General features: G+C 43.4%; 2 protein-coding genes across 6 annotated transcripts in view; one reads left to right on the top strand and one right to left on the bottom strand.

The window, feature by feature from the left end:
* sidt2 (SID1 transmembrane family, member 2) overlaps positions 1-5349 on the bottom strand; it is a 28492-nt gene extending 23143 nt beyond the window's left edge. For all 4 annotated transcript variants that reach the window (XM_030380571.1, XM_030380568.1, XM_030380570.1 and 1 more), the window contains exons 1-3: positions 4626-5349; positions 4203-4324; positions 1138-1302 (exon numbers count right to left, since the gene is read on the bottom strand). In XM_030380571.1, the coding sequence (XP_030236431.1) occupies positions 1138-1302; positions 4203-4324; positions 4626-4874 (536 nt within the window). In that variant the 5' untranslated portion in view covers positions 4875-5349. The remainder of the gene's footprint in view (positions 1-1137; positions 1303-4202; positions 4325-4625) is intronic.
* Positions 5350-7594: 2245 nt separating this feature from the next.
* Positions 7595-23302, top strand: part of sik3 (SIK family kinase 3) — a 42625-nt gene continuing 26917 nt past the window's right edge. For both annotated transcript variants that reach the window (XM_030380564.1, XM_030380565.1), the window contains exons 1-2: positions 7595-7925; positions 22512-22628. In XM_030380564.1, the coding sequence (XP_030236424.1) occupies positions 7635-7925; positions 22512-22628 (408 nt within the window). In that variant the 5' untranslated portion in view covers positions 7595-7634. The remainder of the gene's footprint in view (positions 7926-22511; positions 22629-23302) is intronic.

Consider the following 23302-nt stretch of genomic DNA (forward strand, 5'->3'; position numbering starts at 1 on the left):
TAAACTGTCCAATTTACAAGTTTGCACTTAAAACCTGTTGTTAAAGATGAAGAGAAAAAGTAAAGTACATTTGTATTTTTATAAAACATTTGCACCATTTTCATTATTTAAAAGCAGATTGAATCGATTCAGAACCCTTTGATCGAAATCGGATCGATTTAGGAAATTGTCCACGATACCCAGCCCTAATTACTGATATATATTTTGATAATCGATTACAATGTGCGGTTTCAAATTCAGTGTCACATTTTATTCTGATTCTTTTCTATACCAACTGTTTCCACGTGTGCGTCCATGCGTTTGACGAGCACGGAAGCGACAGTTTCACAGGAGTGCGCCCGCTTGTCGTGCCGCTTGACTGGACGCAGGAGCGTCAAACGCCTCCCGTGTGAAAAGCCCTTTATGGCACATGAAGTCCTTAGCCGGTTCGGGTATCTGCGGGTACCCGACGGGTGAATTTGTATGAAACGGGTGAAAAATAACGTACTGTGTCGGACACGTGTGCAGGTCGGGTCGGATGCCTGAACAGCGCGGGTCGGACGCGGGTTTTGCGATTACAAGCGAGACTTCTCCGGTGCTGGATATGTTATTCAGGAGCGGAGGAGTCAACTAAAACCGTCAACAGTGGATGATGTACCTTTTTTCAGCAATCTAAAGCACCAGGCCAAACCCCACATAGTGTAATTCCCCGGCATTCCAGCTAATGTGTCTAACTTTCCTGTCTAATTCCTTCAGGTGCGGGTCGGGCGTCGATATCAATTTATAGCTGGTCGGGTCGGGTGCGGAATGTTATTCGCGCTACTGTCGGAACACGGGTTGGATGCGGTTTTAAGTATTGCGTTTACGCACGCTCGATATTTAATCTCTAGGACCCTCCCCCTCCACACATTAGCCACTAACAGCGGCCATTCCCTAACCTTCTCACACTCATTGGTCTGCTACAGATTCCGGATTCGTTGACGCGCCCCTTCCCTGTTTAAAAATAAAAAAATAAAAAAAGGGCAAATTCACTGGGCGACCAGATGTAAAATTCAGTGGCACACCCTCACATTTTGGCCGCAAAATGCGACCATTTGGTCGCAGTCTGGAGCCCTGAAAGGATAGTGTGTGTGTGTGTGTGTGTGTGTGTCCACTCACTGCAGGGTGAAGCTGTCCACACGGCTGACCCTAAGCTGGTAGTGCGTGCCCAGGCTGGACAGAGTGGACACGTCCACAAAGAAGTACTGCATCTCCGAGATGGCCCGAGTGGGAGGCTGGCATAAGGTCCGGCCCACATGGGAGTATGGGTACTTCCTCTGGTACCTGGCGAGAGGCGGGGCGTGAAACGTCCCCCGTGGGAGAGAAGATCATAGGATGACACACTGAAATGCCAAATGGCTTTCTACATTTTATTGAAAAGTTGGAGAGGAGAAATCTGAAATTTAATCTCAACTCATTGTATGCAAATGATCTTGCCCTGAGTGTACGGCCCTACGAGAATGTTTTAATCAAATGGGCTGTGATGATGGTTGCTAAGCAACAAGAGCCAGTAAGCGCTACAATGGCCAAGTGTCAGGGGAGAGGACGCAGGTTTTTAGGTGGTGCACTGGTGCATTGGACGTTGCAGCAATTGTCAGTGCAGGTTTATACCAGCTATAGCCAAAATGTACTTACATGTAATATAGGCAATTACCTTAAACAAGAGATAAGGGAAACATGGAGGGAGACAATAACAGACGCCAATGCTTAGATGACTCTTTGAAACAACTATAAGATAAACGTCCTGTGCCTTTATTGCCCGATGCAATAAGGATTACACGTCATTTTATATTGATGGAAGCACTAACACTTAAGGGCACTATCTTAATAGCAGCAGCAACAATAGCAGCCAACGCCAACTACATAGTCACTCAAACAGCGGCACAACGTCTGGTTCCAAGTTAATGATGTGCTGAGATAAGGATGAGGTTGTTACGGTAAACCCCTTTTGTTGGTAAAGGATGGTCTCGCAAACCTATCTGTCCAAACACGTCCTGTGAACACAGCTGTGTACTGAGGAGGAGTCTCTAAACGCGAGTCATGTGAGACACAAGATGCCGGCGTGTGTATTCACTGTAAACCAGGCGGACTAGAAGAAATGAGGAATTGAAAGTCCAGGGTCCTGTGTTGCACAACCAGGAGAACATGTGAACTATTGATCAGATAAATAGTTGACCAATTATGAAACAACCTAATCATCTCAACTAATTAACAATCCAAAGGTTTTGCAGACGGAAGAAGTTAAACGGTTTCTTTGTGTCAGAAACCACATGATAATAGACTTTATCTCTATATTATGTGTCGTAACCCAAATACACCCACCAAAATGCAAACGTAATGTGTTCATAACTTCAAAGTTGATGTTGATAAAGATTTCACTATCATTAAATGCTGTTTAAAAATGGCTATATTATGTCATTACACATTTCTCTAGGATTTACTTTGTGTGGCAGTAATATGGTATGAGCAGTTTCATTGACATCTACCAGGTCAAATCGTGGTCGGCCCTGTCAGTATTTAAAAATATGATTTCATCAATGTTTTTATAAGCACACGCATGAAGCGGGTCACTGACGGCATTGACCAAGTGGTTCTGAATGTTTCGGCCCAAATAAAAGAGACATTGAAAACAAGGGTCTCCCATACCACTTATTATGGATGGGCTACCTTTATGTACTAGGGCCCGAGATCTATCTCCACTAGTTGAGTCTACTGCCAGTGGAAGTGTAATTTAATTATACATCTTACTAAAATGCACCCACAGAATTAGTTGTGTGCAAACTTTCACTCCAATATGTAAGTAGGAAGACGGTTAAATAGGGAGTTTACAACATGCACATTTTGCAAGACACATGCCATTCAGCAAGACCCATGCATACGTGTTTGGACCTCATCTTATTACCAGGCAGTGACAACTGTAAAAGTGGGCAAAGAGTGAACAGTGGAAGACTAATCTCTGTGTTAAACCCTATCTTTATTTGCAAGTGTCACTATGTGCAGCTGATTAACTGAACACACTTACAGAGCCAGTGAGCCCTATGTTTCAGATGTAATTCAAACACTATGTGATTTCAAAAAAGGTGTTTTGGGCTGAGAGTTCTATGAAAGAGTATAATAAAATAATAATACATTTGAGTACCGTCGTTGTGTAACTGTTACGAGCATTATAATAAGCAATATTGTAAATTCGCCAATTTAGCGGTCCTAACCCTCACTCAGACTCTTGTATTAAACAAATCGCTGCTCAGACGAAGCTTCCTCATTAACTCACAGACCGTGGGGTTATACAATAAGTATCCGAAAGGCCCAACTTTCTCACGGACACCAAAGTCAACCGCTGCCCAGACAGAGCTCTACAAATCCACACAAACCGCGGCGCCGGTGCCCCTTGGTCGCGATGTCAGTCTACCTGGGTAGACTGACTTCCCCAATGAATGCCACCTGCCTCCGCAGCAGAATGGAATGCTCACATCGTGTTTTGGGGAGAATGGCAAACATAGTATTTTACCCCATTTTCTATTCAGTAACAGTGATGAAATGGCATAGATTACCGTGTTGATGATCATATGAGACAAATGTATTTGTGGTTTTGGGTTCACTCACTGGCTCTTTAAGGTTAACTCCAACACATTTATTTGATATAAAGGTGTGCTATGAAAGTCTAATGATAGAACATTAGTGGATGAGTTGTTGAATTTTAGCACTGCGTGTGTCACAGAATGTGAAACACGATGTATGGTTCCTGTAATCATATATTAGGCCACGGTTCAACCAATTATCAAGAAAAATCATCATTCAATTATAATCAGTATTTTTTATATAACTAGACATATACAATGCAGTACAATATCATCTTCTGAAATATTGATTCATTATAACTAGTATTGACCTTAATGCATGAAGTATCCAAGTCGTGCTCTAGTCTCTGGTCAAAGAAGCAGAGAAACACGAAAGTCTATTATTCCCAAATAATTGAATTAATGAAATAGAACATTGCCTGTCTAAAACTATTAAGTATGACAAGATTCATCAATTAAATTCCTTCTGTCAGTCTCACATCAAAATTCCCACTAGTTGCAGCGATAGAGTTGGGTTAATTGCAGTATTCATTTTGTGCCAGTTTGGATGCTCGAACTGCATTGCTTTCTTCTCAGAGCAGTTGATTGCAAAGTGAAACGACTTACAGGCCTCTGAGGATGAGGGGAACCTGGAAGGACAGCACCGCCTGCTTCTGTCGCACCACGAACAGAAAGGGGCTCTCCAAGCCCACGGGCAGCACATCTACAGACACACGCACACCCTCGGTCTGTGGACGACAGACACAAACACAGAGACAGAGTATGGTAAACACATAAAGAACAGGGAAAATGGCAAGACAGACATTAATAATATTATTAATGTGGATATAACGCCAACCAACACAAGAAACATCCCATGCATGTTATATGTATATACTTGTATTCAATTAAATTCGATTTAATTTGTATAGCCCTTAATCACCGGAACAGCCTCAAAGGGCTTAACAGGCCATATATTTATGACACCCCCCTGACCCTTAATGCATATGTATTTGTGTAACGTGTTATATGTATATGATTTAAACTGACCTTATTCCTTGAGACCGTGTGATTGAAAGCATAGATGGTCTGATTGTCGTTTGTAACCGTGTCGTTGTAAGTAATATCAAACTCTGCCTCCTTCTGGATAACCGTCTTGCTGGTCCCTTCTGCCCCTGTGCTGTAGCCACACTGGAGGATGGAGAGACACAACAGCAGTCCGAACCCGGGTCCGATCCAATGGGGCAGTGGATCCCCTCTCTCCTTGTGTCGAGACTTCCAGCAGTTCCTCAAAACCATCTTTTGATTTGCGGTTTGTTTTTTAATTCCCCTGTCATTCGACGATCAGGCTGTCTTAACTCAAATAAAACAATTTCAGCAGCAATGACCAACAGGGCTGAGGAAGCTACTATACGATCTCAGAGCTGTCTTAAGATCCCCCCAAAAACGCCCATCCAAAACAACAGTCTCTAACCCTATTTCACCAGACAGCAGGTGTTGTTATGCTAGACAGCTAGCTCTCGTTAGCATCGTCCACCTAGTCCAGCGCTCCGTATGAAACACCCCGATCTGAACGTCACTTTTAATATACGAACAGACCCGACAACATCTCGCGTTTAAAGAATCACTGGTAAAAAATAAATTATACGCAATCTCTAAACGCCGCAATATCTAAATTACATTTCTATGCAATGTGTACTCCCTTGCACATCCAAGACGGTAAATAGGGGCAGTCGGTGTCACCACTCACCAGCGCCACCCTGCTGCATGCTCAAACAGTAAACAAACCAGAGCTACCGCGACGTCAGCACGTCATTGCGTCATGACGTCAGCGCGGAGACGCGCTGCTACAGAGCTGAGCAACATAGAAAATCCATCAAAATAAGCCATGCCACATTTAGGTGGTTGTACGTGTACATAATATGCATTTAGGGTTATACTTCACCTGTTCCATATCGTTTTAATCACAGAGGACATTTAATCACAGAGGGCATTTAAACAATATGCTCAAACAGTAAACAAAGTAAACAGTAAACAAACCAAAGCTACCTTGACGCCAGCGCGGAGGCGCGCTACAGAGCCGCGCAACATAGAAAATCCATCAAAATAGGCCCAGCAGACATTTTTAGGTGGTTAATAATATGCATTTAGTGCTACACTACTTCTGTTCCATATGCATTTAATCACAGATGACATGGTTTTAATCTCAAGTGGTTTGATATATGAAGTGAAGGGATGACATATGGTGACAATGATGGACCTCATTGGCTTTCAAACATGTAGACATCTTAAAGCCTTCGCTTTCAAATACAATTGCATACTCAAACATTCTATAGTTTCTTGTTCAATGAATTAATCAAGCGGGATACGGTGGATGTAGTCCACCTTCTCCATACGGTGGCGCTGTCTACAATCACGTGAAATGCACATGATAGGATATAATATATCCTATATAAGTTTAATTGAACATAATATAATTGAATATAATATTGCAGAATACACAACTGTGAAATCGACCGCAACCTTTCTGAAACATCGGAGTGCATGTAACAGAATGCGTAGCCTCAGCCGGGACAACTCACAATATGTTGTATTATTACTGGCAGTAGTCCACTTTAATGCTGCTGTTGTATCCTGCAGGCCTACTGTTTGAGGGGAGAATAGGACTACGTCTGCACAAATGCGTGATATTATTTGAATATGTAGGCTACAAGCCTATACGTTGGTTTCTGAAAGTCGTACTTCCAAACAAAATGATTGAGAGGGTTATCAACATATGTCTATTTGGCATGCCCCTTTATATGATGCGGTTGGAAATAGCCAGTTAACCATGCGATGGAAGCCATATTAAAGGACTTGTGATAGTAACGCAGTTTGGAAGGAATTGACGAATGACGGGCACAGAAGGCGATAATGCGCACTTCTGTGTTGCCAAGGCAACCCCAATACTGCCCGTCTTGATGTGCACCGACTCCCCGCTGTGTGGCGCATCTTGAGCCGCCAGCTCGGGCTGCACCTTCCCTCCACGCTCCCGGTAAGTTTGAAAGAAGAAAACTACAAAGAAGACATTTCAAATTTAATGAAATTCAATTTATTTTAATATATAAAATAAATGGGATTGACCTTAACCCACCAGAGGTCAAGAAAAGATCCCCTTAATTAGCGAGGAAGGAATCTTGAGGTGGAACGCAGATTGTGGGATCCCTCGTCCTAGGGATGATCAGAAGTGCAATGGGGGCCATAATTGAAATACATACATGCAAAACATTTTAAATGGGGGTTGCTGGCCGGTTAACCATAAGGAGAGTCCAGGCATCCAGTCGCAGTCACCGCAACACAGAATAACCATACTGGAATGTAGACTGCTGCCAATTTAGTAACACCCGAACAACCACGAGGACGAACAACCACGCATCGTTACAATCAGAAACGTTATCATGATCAGACAGACATCATCCACATCAAAACCGGTGTGTCATTGCGGTGCTTCTGTCAAACTGTGCGCCTATGGTTGGGTTTTTGAAAGTGTTTTTTGAGACAAGTCCAACTTTATTATTTATATTTCAAGGCTATCCTATTAAAGTCTACTGGTAACGTAATTAGAAATTACACATTTAGTATCATGATTTGTATGCCAGTCAGCAAAATCTCTGGTTTGCATCAAGACAATTCTTGGATTATTATGACAAAAAAAGCCTTTCTAAACCCAATTCGCAAAGCAAGCATTTTGTAATCAACCGCTGGGTGATGGAGCGGAGGCTGGGTCATGGAGGAGGCTGGTTGATGGAGGAGGCTGGATAATGGAGGTGGTGGTGGTGGTGACCGCAAGGTATAAGCGCGCCTCTGTCTGAAGGCTCTTCTCGTGTGGTGGTGGAAAAACGACATAAGTTTCTGTATTAGATGAAGTCATTTGTTACGGCTCCCGGTTGTCATGGTTACAACCCAGAGAGGGCGCTGCGGAGGCGCGTTCCACGTACGATGACGCAGGGCGGGGGCGTGCCCGCGATCGGCGCTGCGCAAGGCGGCTGGTTGTTGTTCCCGCAGCAGAGAGGCGAGAAGATGGCGGCCGTGTCAAGCGGAGCAGTCGGGTCCGCTGCGGCCGGGATCACGCATTCTACCCGGCCGGCCAACGCGAACATGGGCTCCCAGAACCGAGCACAGCCGTCCTCTGGGATCAACAACGCCAATCGAGGAGCCACTCCAGCGGCCGGGTGCGTCACCAATCCCGGCCACCCTTTGGCCACCAGGCCACCCCCGGCCCGGGTGGGCTACTACGAGATAGAGCGGACCATCGGCAAGGGGAATTTCGCGGTTGTTAAACTAGCCACACACATCATTACCAAAGCGAAGGTAAGACGGAAATGGCAAACGATTAATATCAAGTTGTCATGGTTTTGACTCCAGCCTCTCGACTGGTGCAGCGGTCCTATGGCTGTCTACCCGGGGATGACGCTGGGCCTTCGGCTCTAGAAGAGACACACAACGGGGTAGCCTGCTCTTGATTACACCGCTCCTCAGTGCGGGGGAGTCAAGTCGAGTCAGGGTGTCGGTGCCTTACCAGCTATTCCTCTCCAATACACATTTCTTAACATGAGGGCTAGGATGGCTGAATGGTCATCTATATGCAAGGAAAACACATTAAGGCCTGCGGTTGATGTGTGGCAAAGCGCGGCAGAGGACGGGGAGAAGGGTACTGACGGAAATGAAAAAGAGCAGAGGAGAGGGGGATCCGATTGGGAGACTAGGCTAATAGAAGCTAGCATAGCTTATTTGCTAACAAGTTGCCTAGCTGGCTAGTTTTAGTTATAATTTAACAGTCAAGTGTGGAGGTAAACACCAGGTTTGGAGTTTGAGGGTTAACTGAGGAATCAAGTCAACGGTGCCAAACCGAATTTAAGGGGAGCACCGATGAGGACACCCAGCAGGACTGTTCATGAGTTGGGAATGGGAATGCATGAAAACAAGGGTCGACTGGGAATAGGACACATTCCAGGTTATACTTGCATTTAGGAAATTACATTGTTTACTGTGGGAAATATGTTTTTTTCTTAACTGTATGTCCTGACATGGGTACCATTTTATACTCATTTTCTGCTGTGCCAAGGTAAATACATTTTTCATGACATATTAATGACAATATTGGTGGTATTTTTCGAGCAGATTTTTCTTCATGCAAACAATACTTCTATAGATGAACATCTATAGATGGTTGTCACTGTGCAATCTGATTTTGCCACAACTAATTCAACCGGGGCAACCGATGTGTTATTTGTCAACTCAGGTCTTTATTTATTGTATAGAGATTAGACCCATTTGGTGTTGGAGGTCTATATTACACAATCAATAGCCAACATGAAGATTTTCCCATAAAATTAGGTGATGTTTCGGTAGCCTGATTGTTATTCATGGTATATAAATTGTCTCTCCGCCAACAGTGGGTTGGATAACATGTCTTACTGTATGATGGCCCTTTCGAAGCCACCATGAGTTTGATAGCTGCACCACTACTGGCATGTTTTTGAATACAAGTCTAGTTGCTGTTTCAAGATCACTGCTGTGATATCATACAGCCATTACAAGAATGAGCCCTCTGTTGACAACTACTCTGGTCACTGTGGACATCACTTGTGATAGTTGTTGAGCTAAAACATGCATAATTAACAGCCGTACATCGAGCCCACAGACACACTGCCCGTGCAAAACATTACATTTTGTCCTCACAAAGACTCACAACCAGCACCGATTATGGTGTGTCATCGCAGCGGAGCACTTGGGCTCTGTGTGTCTTCCCTTGTTGACATATACACAGAGGAATTGTTTTTCACAGCCTAGACCCCCGAGCAAACCTCTCTTTTTACTTCTGTGGTAGTTTATGAAGCTGAAACAAATTTGGGCCAACCATAGGGCTGCTTGATTATAGGAAAAATCATAATCACGATTATTTTGGTAAACATTGAAATCACGATTATTCAAACGATTATTTTTGAGTTTGCAAACATGTATTTATTCAACATGTCTCTCCCAAAAAAAAAAAATGGTCAAAAGGAAAATGTTCCAATCTAAAAGGATCTAAAGATGTGTGTCCAGCTGTTCTGCCCTTTCTATAAATCATTAAAAAAAATTGTTTAATTGTTTTTTGAAAAACTCTGTTAATTTTGTGATCGTTTGATGCTAAAATCGAAATTGCTAGCCAGCCATCGCCACCAAGTCACCGTTCACCTGGGCTGGAACAGTTAATATCATTATGCTTATGTTTGTGAGGATGTTGTGGTGTTGCCTATGCTTTTTTGACCTATGCAAATACAGCCCACGAGTGCAACGTTTGGCCAAAGTATAATGTCAATGGAAACTTGGTGACATTGTGAATGTGTTTGCTATTAAAGCTTCACTAATTCCCGATTCCCTTCTCCAATGAATTTAATTGTCTTGAAGTCTCTTGAATATTTCCTTCTTCTTGTCAGAGCTATCCAATGTATGTATGTGTAAACAAAAGCACATTCAGGCATTTAGGCAGTCCATTGACAGTCAATGGCTGGAGCCACCCAGTGACGTTTAAACTCTGGCTGCTAAAGGCGGCGTGATGGCAAAAGGGCAGAAAAGAAAAGCGGGAGAAGAGAGGCAGGCAGGGAGAATGAAAGACAGCCCTTGTCGTCTGTCGGCGGTCACCAGCAGCACACCAGTCAGCTCATGATTCAGCTCATGATTGCCCGTGAATCTCCGAAAGAAAAGGAGTCTGCTTTCACATGAAGCAGGCGTGGATGTTTATTAAGGCTTCTCCAAATCAACCTTGTTTGCCTGGCTCTTAACGGCATATCATTCATGATGACATAATGTAGGTGTTGACCAATGAACACAACCAAAAATTGCCAAGCGCATCTCCCTTCTCTCCCTTGTGGGATTGAAGATCGTGACCTCCTGCCTTTCAGCAACACATGGCATCTGCATGTCCATCAAGACATAGAGATGCCTGAAACTAAAAAGCAACGTGCTACATTTGGTCCTCATTGACTCCCTTTGCTACTCAACAGATAATTTCATTTTATTTGATCTATTCAAAGGACAAGGCTGGCGTAATCCTACATTTTTATTATAATTATCCATTGACGATGTCTATAATGAGGTCATTACAAGCAAGAATTATTGGGAGGCAGATTCTTTCGGGGGGTGTTGATGTCCCTTGATTCTCACAAACGCTCATTCTCTCAGACATCCAGTGGCAGACTTGGCTGGCATGTGGGCCACTATTGATGTCGCAATAGTGAAAGTCTGTCTTCTTAAGACAAAGGTCAACTAGTGTAGGTCACAGTGTCGGTACAACCACTATGAGGTAGAGGCACGAAGTGTAAGCCTATTTAAGGGCTTACTGGCTGCCTGGGTAATGCATATTACAGTCTTCTTGGATCTTAACACACGCACGCACGCACGCGCGCGTCATGATTAGGATAAAGCCCATTGCTTGATGCGTCAGGAGTTAATACAAGGCTGGCAATGGCATATCGTCTGGGAATATCACCAATGCAAATGTGAAGCCATACAACCCACATGTCGGATATATGTCACGTCAAAGGGACAAAAAGGGTCTGTGTATTCTAATAACCTGAGAGTGAGATAACCTGCAAGGGGGACATAATGGATTTGATCATCCTATCTATGAACTTGTATCAGGGGTTGTATGAAAACCAAATCTACTACCAGATAGTACTGACATTGTCATGCCAGTGCCTGCCTGGTAGATGGCTTGTAAATCTGTGAACATTGAGCGTCTTAAGATACCAAAAAAGCAAATTCCGAAAGGGCACCATGATAAGTTAATTGTTCTCATCAGTGTACACTAAAAACCAACTCTGACTTATGTGTACAACTTGGTCAATGGCCCAAATTTGACTACAATATTAAAACAGCAGTTTAAATTGCTCCGGTTTAATGGGTGATCTCATTCTGTCTTGATAAACATATATTTTATACGTTTGTAAATGTCATATGAAATTCATTATCCTGAGTCGTGTTTTTTTTGGTCCAACCTCTACCACCATCCCTAGATGACGTGATTTGCAGTCAAACCTTTAACAGATAAACGGTGATGCAAAGCAATACATTGGGCTTTTGCGTTTGCTATTCTTGTAGTTTTATCAAAGTGTTTGTGGCTGTTAACGCTCACCCGTCAACTCCATTCACCTGAGTATTGGTTAATAAACACTGTATGGATCGTGAGAGGATTCGGCTGCATCTGTGGGGCCATATTTAAATGGTCCAAAACATGTTCATTTGAATAGGGCTGCACGGTATTCAGAATGCATGAGTATTTAATGCAGTTGTCGGGTGATGTGGTGAGATCACCAGAGCAGACAATCTGCTAGCATTTTACTGCCAGTATTTCCTTTTTTAGTTTTTGCCTATTCATTTTCCTTATGAATCATCCTGCCAATTGGCCAGATGAGGTTTTCTGATGCATGTGATTCAAGGTAGTGGCAATGTACAGTGATGTTGCTAGGTACGCGTCCTGCGTCCCTGACGCATTAAAATCTGAAAGGACGCACTAAACTCACTATCCATGCGTCCCGGGGACGCATCTCATTTTCCCCATGAAAAACGATACATTGTGAACATTAAAGAACTCGTGTTTAATCACAGTAACTGGCCAAAGAAACCTTCTTGTGAGCAGATCGGACAAGCGCTGTTTCAACCCTCTGCGCATCTACTCGGCGCAGACGTGATCCCCTGTACAAAGTATCGCGACATGCTAATTTAGCCGCTACCAAAGCAACTAGCTCGTCACCGCTGATTTCATTTCAACAATTAAAAATACGAACTTCATAGAAAATAAACCCACGTTTCCACTGCTCGATGCTGTGCTCATTCGTGTCGAATGAGCAAATCAAACAGGATTTTTTTGCAATCCTTCTGATTGAATATATGTACATTTATGACAAAATCGTGAGGACTAGGCTTGTGACACACACACACACAAATGTGGCGCTCGCGCGGTAATAGCTCATTGGCGCCACCTAGTGATCATTATGTGCAAATGCACAGCCTCATTAAAATGACTTAGGGGTCATTTGACCCCCCTTGCGGCGCTAGGAGTAAGTAAAAATGGCCCGGCGTTTCTAGTGTTAAACATGAACGTTTGAGTACTCCAGCTCTAACCATATCATACCACCATCAAGGAGTTTAACACTATTAATTTAATTTAAGAAATAGAATAATAATAAAAAAAACAAAAAATTTTAAACTGGGGAGTCGGGACCCATTGAATTTCTCAGGGACCCACCCAACTCGCCACCTGTGGGTCCCGGGGACTCACTACATTGAAAACCTATCAACATCACTGAATGTAGATTTCTATATTCTGACTAGCAAAAATTGTGACTCAATCCTGACTAATATACATTTGTCAGAAAAATCGACGTGTCAGAAATAAGGATAACTCATAGAAAAAAACGGTGTGTGTGTGTGGACTATAACTCTTATGTATATATATGTATGTATGTGTATACATTTTTATATGCATATATTTATGTATGTGTATACATTTATATATAAATATATGCATAAATATATGTATGTATGTGTATACATTTATATACATATATCCTTAATGTAATGTTTTATATCATTTGCAATCTATAATGTGGACTTCACAGTCCATAGAGAAGAATGAAACATATTTTTAGAAATACGTCAGACGGATAAAGGTTGGTTTATAGCTCGTCACGTTTGGCATCGTGTGTGCTGATCAAACAACAATGTCTGACTATGGGTTTGAAACAGAAAGCGCCAAAATCATATTTTCACTAGAGTGCTTTCCACAGGAGTAACTGACTTTATAATCGTAATTTGTAGAATTATTCGTTTGCTTACCTTCGGCCATTAAAAGTAGATCCTACGAGTGAACATTGAATAAATGTTAACAGTTAACGATTAAATCCAATTGCTCATTCTAGGATGTGTGCTCTTTAATGGCTGGAGGAAGACTGTGGGCTCGTTCAGTTGAATTATCTAGCAAACAGACATTAGAACCAGCCAGGTTTAGGTGTATTAGGCTTTTATTGAGTCAGGTTCTACAATTGGGCTGTCACCAGCTGTGTTATTGAAACTTTAATCATGACTAATGTGATGGCAATACTGCAATATGTGACGATTCATATTTAAGTATGTTATTATTTTTCTGATTTTTGTGTTCAATAAATTTAGCCATTCAAATATTCTAACGGTGTCCTTCTCATAACCACATTACTAGTCATCACATTATTAGTAATCACATTTAGATTTGACTTAGTTTTCCCATTATCGTTCTCAACATGAGAATATACAATGTAAGATTTATGATAATGATAGTGTAGAGTAAGTTTGCAGCAATAAAGTTGTCCTGGAAAGCAAATTCCCTAGTTTTAACACGGTAGTGTTCAAATGTAATGGCCGAATTGGTTGGTTCTGGTGGTGGTGTGAACAGTTTGAATGAGCAGGTTTGCTCTTTTAGATTGCCTTTTTCTGATACACATTGCCACAACAGTAGATGATTAGCAAGAAGCTACATGCTTTTCAAAATAACATCAGGCACTGAACTACTTCACTCAATATTGCTTTACTCAGCAGTAGATGGGCAAGATTAATTATTTGAAATGGTTTTCAACACATTTTCTCCTCAGGGAAAAAACAACAACAAATGAAATTACCTTTGTGAACTAATGTGTTAATAATCGAATGACCCGTTCCAACTATATATATTTTGAATATTCTATACATTATGACACACACACACACACACACACACACACACGCACACGCACATACAACCCTCCATAATGCCATGCCCACAGGGGGGTGAGCATATTTGGTGAAACATGGCGCAGGGTGGCATGCGCTGACCTGTCTGAGCGGAAGCAGGACTCTCTTGTCTGTCTGTGTCAATGTCTCTTATTTCTCCAATGCTGTAGGCATTGGAGAAACAGACTAAACAGACTACGGCCCCAAACTACTGGGAGCAATGCAGCATAGCCAATTTCTGTATTTTGTCTGTAGCCTTGCCTATCTGTGCATGTGCTCTCAGTTTGTGTGTTTTGCCCCTATAACCCCTTTTTAATGTCCTTAGGCAATTCCAGTTGCGTCATTCGCACACATGCACACACACGCATGTATATGTTTATCATCAGGACAAAGCCAGCGGCTGCATGTTTCTTCTTGGGTGCGTGTGTGACGTCAATATCAACGGCACTGGCTGTTGTTAGCAGCAACGGTGTGTGTTGTCAAGGAAAAGCCGCTTCATTGAAATCACACTCATTTCCATGGTGATAGTGGGGGGGGTTTAGACCCTCTCCTCCTCGGTCCCTGTGTTGGATGGTGCTGGTTCATCATTGTCAGTTGTTTATGGAACCAAAATGGCTTGCCTTAACACGTCAGTAAAACTATTTTGCACAGCTGTAAGGGTAATATTTTCAACACTCACTATTTAACTAATCATCACACATTTCCTCTTTTCCCGGCAATCTTCAGATGTTTTGCATAACGCACACCTTATTATTTTTATGGGTTCTCATATTTTAAGTAGATTAGACACCATCACCAGTTTTCACATTGTGGACTCTCCTTCATGGGCAAGTCAGAACCTCATCCCACTTTTAAAAGCAACAATAAGTTGTGAATAATTGGTAAGTGTTTGGATGCATGGTTTCACAGGTTAAAATATGTTCATATGCCCTCTGTTACAACAATAATTTACCACACCGTAGGGCGAACTCCTCATTGTCTACTTGATTAGTCGGGGGACTCTTGGCCGACCAAGGTTTGTTTGTAAGTCGAGTCGTCCCGTTTGCTGTTAAAAGCACGTGCTGTCATCGTTATTATAGTTTCAAGGGTTCATTGTTGTTGAAAGTGAAACGGGTTTGTTGGCCAACCTTTACCGGCTGACTAATAGTGGAGTTCCCCTGCATGTGTAAAGGTTTTACAATAACGCCCGCCCGCCAGGGAAGCCCCGACATCACAGTGTATTTACTGTACTTACTGTACTGCTGTGTATTTAAAGAATCACACATCTCAATAGGAGTTTGAAAGTATTTTTTAAAGAAAGATATTGGCTATTCAACAGATAATCACGCTCTGAATGACAGCGATCTGAAGGTCTCGTCTGTCTAGCCGTGTAAACCTGCTAATAGAGCCATCGTTGGGTCAATTTCTTGACAATATCGGCGAATTGCAAAGTACCCTGCCATAGACTGCAGCCTAACCAAAATACAATATTGAACAATATAAAAATAATTGTGTACAATTTTAGCGGAGTGAGACGAGGGGGGGGGGGATTTCGCGATTGATCATTTAACAATATAAAAATAAAAACAATAGGGATCCAACCTGTTGGCTTGGACCCCTAATAATAAAAATAATAATAGTCCTTCAAACTATCAGACCAACGATTGCAGCTATCGCTTCCCTGTCGTCATTGTTAAACCAGCCATTAGCGCGCATGGGGGGAAAGGTGATTGGTGACTGGCTCCAGTAAAAGGGGATCGGAAACAGAAAGAAAGGTATTTCTCCTCTCCAACTCCTGCTGCAGAGCAATTTCAAATCGCCGGCAAAACCGCCTGGGGGTACCCAGTCTAATACCGTAATCTATCTAAACTGTAGCCGCATTTAATCAAATCTTTTGCTGCGTTACTAACGTGGTCTATGCTGATTTAGGGTGCGGGATGTTCGATATCAATAAGGTTGAGTTCATAAGACTAACATTATCTTTTCTGAGTCAACAATAATTTTGGGCAGGTGTGTTTGAACACAGTATATCGTACTAAACATTGGTAAACTCCAGAAGTCGCTGACCGTCTTCACTGTGCCAAATATCCTGCTGCTTCGGGTTTTCCTTTGTATGCGCATTGAGAGGAGGAGCGGGCGAATCCGCTGTCAGTGCGTGTGCATGTATCAGTGATAACGCGGGTTGATCCAAAAAGTGGTAGTGTACCCGCGCACCATCGGCATGTATGCACACTTGTCTCTGTGCGTGTGCGAGCGAGAATGACGGGGTGAAAGAGTGCTATGCAGAGTTGAATGAACGGAACAATGTGTTTTTGCAAATAAAATAAAAGTCAATTTGTGGCGCCACACATTGGTCTATGTATGGGAAACACTGAACAGATATGTATCCAGCTTTTTTTGTAAAAAAATTGTTTTAGCAATGAAATCAGATTCAGGATTCTTTGCTATCAAAAAACGTGGACTGCAAATCATCTTTCGTTCTTAATTGTTCGATTACCACACCACATGTAACACTCAACGCCTTTATTTGCATGAATGGATTTGGTAAAGATGAAATGCTGAGGCCATAGGGTGGGGACATTTGGAGAAGTGCATGTTTACCATCTCCCACGTTTTTTGGAAATTGCCTGTGAAGCTGAGAATGTTGAGTCTTGGTTGATATTGATATGATTCTTTCAATAGCGGATTGAATTGGGTTACTTTTTTGAGGAGGTGTTGGTGTTATAAATGCTTTCCAGCATTGATTCCACTGCAGCAGGAGACTGCTCCACAGGGGACGCTACAAAACCACTGTCCTCATGGAGGGAAGCCGCGAAGACACACACACACACGCACTCTCACTCACACACTCATTCCTGAGTCATCAACACAACGCGCACAAACAGAAAATGGGTCCAGCGGCATGCTGACTCACGCTGGTGGTTGGGTATTCATGTGCGCTCCTGTATGTGTCTTGTTTTACATTTAGGCGTATGTACGGTACACATGGCGTCGCACAATCGCTCTGCTTGTGCTGCCCTGCGCCTTATCTTTTGGATGATGCCCTGTGATGCCTTAAAGACTTAGTGTCTGACGCAGACCTAGCACACCCCAGCACTGCCTTTTGAAAAGGCCTGTAAAGTTTGCTTGGACGCCATTTTGGATTTTTATAGAAAGAGGTTAAAGTCAGCTCTTGTGTGTCATATTATTTAATATTATTATGGTCATTTGGATCCTTCATTCTAAAAATGTATCTGTCATCTACTGTATATGTTTCCGCTCCACAGAATGATTCTCTTGGAGAGCGTTCTGCCTATGCTCACGATGCCTTCCTCCGGTCCTCATTGAGTCTACTCATTCATTAGTTCATATTTCATTTTCTGGCTTCTTCAATTGCTCACTGTGCTAAATTAAGTTCCCCGGCTCAAGCTCTTGGAGTACTATGTCCAGCAACGGTCGGTACATTTGTCTGCAAGGCCCTGGTACCCCTGGCAAATTCCCAATTTAACAAGAATGGCATCTGTTTTAATTGCCAGCAGGTTTTTTTCGACGTAAAAATGCCAAACTTTAAGCCATCTACATTCTTTATTCAAGAGTTGAATATTTCCGTGCCTCTCCCAGTATGCACGCCACTGTGACAAACACTTGATTGTCAAGTGTCAAACCTAGCATCGTGTGAATGGCGCTGCGGAAATTCCACTTGGCTCAGCTGGTCGGGGCTCTTCAATGACCAGACGGGCGGTTTGCTTGGTGACTTCCTATAAGCCAAGGGAGCAAATGAGAACCATGGCTCAGGGTTCCCCCCAGAAAAGCCTTTGGGCCCGGTGTCTTGATGTGTGTTTGGTGTGGGGCAGTGACAGACTGACAGCAAAGGCTGGGTCCTATGGTTTCTGAGATAACAGAATTGCAGACGGAATTGTGACTGTATAGAGGCTTACACCGATACCATAGTGCACTACTTCATTAAAGGTTGGATATGGGATTTGCGTAACGCCAGCAGATTTTGAAAATACACAACTCAAATGGTCCTACCCACTCTCCTTCAACGCTGACTCTGACTCCACCCATTCCAAGTACATGGACGCACAATCATGCACGAGCGAACACAGATGCACGAGAGCGAGCCATTAGCTAGTTAGCTAGCTCCAGTAGCTACCGCAGGATAACGACAAACAGAAGCTTGCTCTGAGTCACAAGCTTTGAGTACGTGCACGAAGGGGTCACGCGCGGGGAGCTGGGGAGGGGGAGTGCAGTACGACCGTTTGTTTGACGTATTTACTGTCAAATGCCACTCGTTTGTTCTGGAAATCCTTGGCTGGAGTTTTTCGAGCCCCGCCCGTTCCACAGATGATTGACTTGTTTAATTTTCATGTCAGTACTACTAACTCAGTGGCTGTAAGTGGGTTATGATGAGGATTTCATTTTGCAAAAATGGGCAAAAAAGAGAATTCCATATCCAACCTTTAAGTCAGTGTTGAGAGCTAACGGGAGTTGTAAAAAGTATGACTACGTCATATTGTTGTACATAAGTAATTAATAAAAAAAGAACTTTAGAAGTCTTACAAATAATCAGAATTCTTTTTTTTCAAAAACAACTAAATAAATACAATTAATTGATATCCGATTGAACAGAATAACAATAATATTATTTCACTCCACAAAAATATACACATTTCCAGTTATTTAATTTTTTTAATGTTCCATAATACGAATTTAAATCGCCTTGCCTACCCGCAAGTGAAATCAAAATGCCTCTGTCAACCTTAGAAGTTGTTTCCCTGCTCAATAACAAATAAGGTTTCGTAGAGAGTTTGGATTCCAAAATTAAACTCTTGCAATGTGACTTCACACCGTCATCAAAAAGCACCTATAATCCCTCAGCGAGGTGAAATTAAACATCCCCTTCTCACGCCGACTGCTATCGAGATGAATGATCAGCACATAACGGATAATTATAGGTCTATGATGGTGGGTTACCACTATGGATGATCAATACATACAACCGATAGAGATAGTTATTGGTCTATGTAGTATTTCACTATGGATGCAGTAACACAGTTTTGAGGAACGTCTATAGGCTGTGACCTCCGACCTGTCCTAGATCTTGTACAGTGTCCATGTGACGTTGTCAAAGATGTGCATTTGATTGGTTTAACAGATCTATTCGCTGGCTAGAGCCGTAAAAAATCGATCTTGATGCGAGTAAAATTAATGCTTTTTTCGCAAAACAGAAATTGTGTTGTATGTGTCCCCCATTCAACCCAATGATTTATTATAATTATATTGGCGTGTGAAAACATGGCAACAAACCATTGCGTTCAATGTAATAGTGCTTAAAAAGGTAAGTCACGTGTCAGTGCTCTCCATCACTATGGACAACGTGATAGGAGGCGGCGTTAAGATGATATCATGTTGGCCTGGGCTTAAGGCCTAAGGCTGACAGTCCACTTGGGGTGTTACCCTGCAGGGAGAGAAGGGAGCGTTTCCTGTTGAAGCCAGTGGATCTGGCAGCCCATAGCATTTTTGCATGTGGACGGCCCTAACCCTGGCCTTTAAGCCCCTAATAGGCTCCCGGTAGGCCGCTCTCCTCCATGTCACTGGGCTAATCAGGGTGGCCAAGACGCTCACCTCAGACCCCACTTTGACTTAGGCTCAGAGCAGGCCTGGTTTTAATTAATGAGTCAATTACCCTCTCACCGTTTGCTTTTCACTTGCCCCTAAAGAGGGAGAAATTCTTTCAGAGAAATATCTTCCAATAATCGTCAACGGACACAGGGTATATTAATATGCACCTTTAGGTCATAGCTGGAATGACGGGCGTAGCGCTGCCTCCCGTCCACTGTGGGAAACCATCATCTGATCGGCCATGGTTCATTGCTGCGGTTACCATCTTGTGATCGGAAGAGGTGTGTGTGTGTGTGTGTGTGTGTGTGTGTGTGTGTGTCTGTGTGTGTGTGTGTGTGTGTGTGTGTGTGTGTGTGTGTGTGTGTGTGTGTGTGTGTGTGTGTGTGTGTGTGTGTGTGTGTGTGTGTGCCCAACCCAGATCCCTCCCTGGAACATTTTAGGGTCATTGAAGCCAGCTTAGGACAGGACAGTTGTGCCATATATACTGTTGCATAGCAAACGACAAAGAGCCGACCCCTGGGCGGCCACTGGCATAAGTTGATACTGATAAGTTCCACTTCGAGCCTGTTCAAAGTCGTTATTCTGATATCGGTATCGGTGTATTACATCGGCCTTCATGGCGTTGTATGGACGGGGCTCTTTGGGACCAACCAGTTCGCTGTTTTTTTAAGTAAAGATTTGAAAGAATAATTCTATGTAATACTATTGTATTCTATAGTATTTGGCCTACAGTAAGAACCCCAAAATCCCCCTTCATGACATTTTTTGACTGATATTGTAATAATCTATTTATCGACTCGTATGAAAAAGTAAATCGTAGTAGAGATTTTTCTGCAACTGCTGTCCGGCGCCACGTGTCCTCGTCACCGCTGATCGACTCCCTCACCTAACCATGATGCCCATCGCTCCCCATTGTGCCATATGGATAAGTATCTGTCGAAACAAACCAATGTTTGTTTACCAGGAACCCAATCAGGAAGCAGGCTCAATGCTCCTTTCATGTGGGCCTCCTGTGGGTCCTGACCAATGACGCTCCTCTAACCCAGCGAGGAGACCGGAGCGCATCACCACTTTCCCACCATGTAGTGTAGTCTGTTTGCTTTTTACATTATGGCATCGTCATATAGCTTTTATTTAATTCAACAATGTACACTATTATGTGTGTATGTGTGCACATTTTTGAAAGGGAATAGTGTGGAACCTCTTCTTAAAAGAACAAATGGAGACTCAATGCCACTCTGTTATGTAGTTTTGCACACGCCAGGCCTCGGTGCCTCTGCCATTTCCTATAAATGTCCCTGATTTGAAGTTGTGTGTTTAGAAGCAAGACTCAAGAGTAGAGTTCCTTAATGTGTGTGTGTGTGTGTGTGTTTGTGTGTTGTCCCCTGATACCTGCCGAGTTTAACAGATGTAACCCAACAAAGGGCAGTGATTGAGAAATAATAACAAATCACTCCCCGATAAGTGCCAGTACCGGAAATAGATTTCAGGAGCTTAAAATACAGGTATGAATGATGGGAACAAATATGTGTGCGTTCATTGTTGTCTGTACTAAACAAGCTGGCAACCAACTCATGCACACATCTATGCAGACTGTATCCACACACTCCCCCTTATAAGCCAGTAGAGGTAAAAAACATATGCAAAGAGCACACCATTGCTAAGCCAGGTATGTGTGGCGGTCCCGGCCTCTGTGGCCCAATCTTCCCTGTTCCCCTTCACTTTTCACTTCCTGTCTGCAACAGGAAGCCACATCCACCCTCCCTTGACCTCGTCCCGTGTGTGTGTGTGTGTGTGTGTGTGTGTGTGTGTGTGTGTGTGTGTGTGTGTGTGTGTGTGTGTGTGTGTGTGTGTGTGTGTGTGTGTGTGTGTGTGTGTGTGTGTGTGTGTGTGTGTGCGTGCGCGCATGAGTTCAACACACACGCACACAAACAGTAGGACAACTGTGTGTATGTGTGTGTGTTGAGCGAGGCACTGTCCCATGACTGCGTCTCCCGGGTTCCTCCCTCTCATACCCTTGCCGGCGGTCTTACTCGGCGCCCTGCCAGAGCAGACCATTAGCGTCACTTGATTGAGTCAATAACGACGTCAGCGGCTCGCTAAGTGGCCGAGCAGAGGCGTCCTGTCACACATCATCCACGTCCGCCACTCCGGCCCTGTTGTCCGGGCTCCCGCAGAGTTACGTAAGGGTCACCGGGGGGTGAGGGCGTTCGGGCCGCATGGTCAGCCAAGGACGAAAAATGATGGGATGCCGTTCAGCAAATCAACACGTCGCTTTTAGTACTCGCTCTCTGACCGTAGAAACAAGACAGTGTTCATCATTGTGAATGGATGTTTGTCGATTTGAACGTTCAGATGCTTGACGCTCAATCTGTGTGCGAAATTCAGTCGTGTGGTGTATGACAAGGCCCTGATGTGTGTTATTCTTTTTGTCTTCCTTTCCCCTTATCTCTTTCTACCCTTTTTCACATCCACCATTGTTTTGCTCTTGTGTATTTTTCATCCCTCTGTTTCCTTCCCGCATGTCACTCCGTCTCTCAACATCTCTCTTTCTCACTCTGTCTCTCCCTCTGTCTCTGCCTGCAGGTGGCTATAAAGATAGTGGATAAGACTCAGCTGGACGATGAGAACCTCAAGAAGATTTTCAGGGAGGTGCAGATCATGAAGATGTTGAGGCATCCCCACATCATTCGCCTCTACCAGGTTTGTACCCCCAGTGCACGCACACCCACAGTGCTCTCCCTCCGTGCCCCTGAGCCCGGTGGTCCGGGATGGGGTACGGCCCGGGTACACCTGTGTTGCCTGAGACTTTTTGTTGAGGCATTTTGTTCCTGGGCTGGTTGTTTGTGTTCTGCCTGTAAGGCTGGTTTGAGCGGCTGTGTGGTATGGACAATAAGTTCAAAAGGTGGAAAGACCTTGGCCTCTTTTGCTGCTGGCCGTGTACAGTGTTTACTGTTAAATGAACCTCTTCACGTCATTAATCACAGCTCATTCTCAAATGAGGTAATTTCTCAAAGGAGCAGTAAGCAATTTGTATCCGTAAACGGCACAATAAGTGGTGGAATAGTTTCATAAAAATGTAACTACGTAGGAAAAAGCTATGATCTCAGTTTAAGGTTTACCCCAATAACCCATTAACAAATTGAATCAGGTCTGCGTGACGCGGTCTAAAGGCAAACAGCTTGTCAATCTCAGGACCTTAGTTCATAAGCTTCCCTGTGTGACATACCGGTAAACGTCAGGTCCACACCAGTTCATAAGCCACTTATGCTCCTTATTCCCGGTTCAAAGCTGTTTCCGCCCAAGGTGTGTCAGGGGGGGATCACTCATCTGATATGTGGAAACTCTGTATTGTCCCTGGACCACTGTACTCTCCC

Source organism: Gadus morhua, chromosome 16 (assembly GCF_902167405.1).
Source record: "Gadus morhua chromosome 16, gadMor3.0, whole genome shotgun sequence".
NCBI lineage: Eukaryota > Metazoa > Chordata > Actinopteri > Gadiformes > Gadidae > Gadus > Gadus morhua.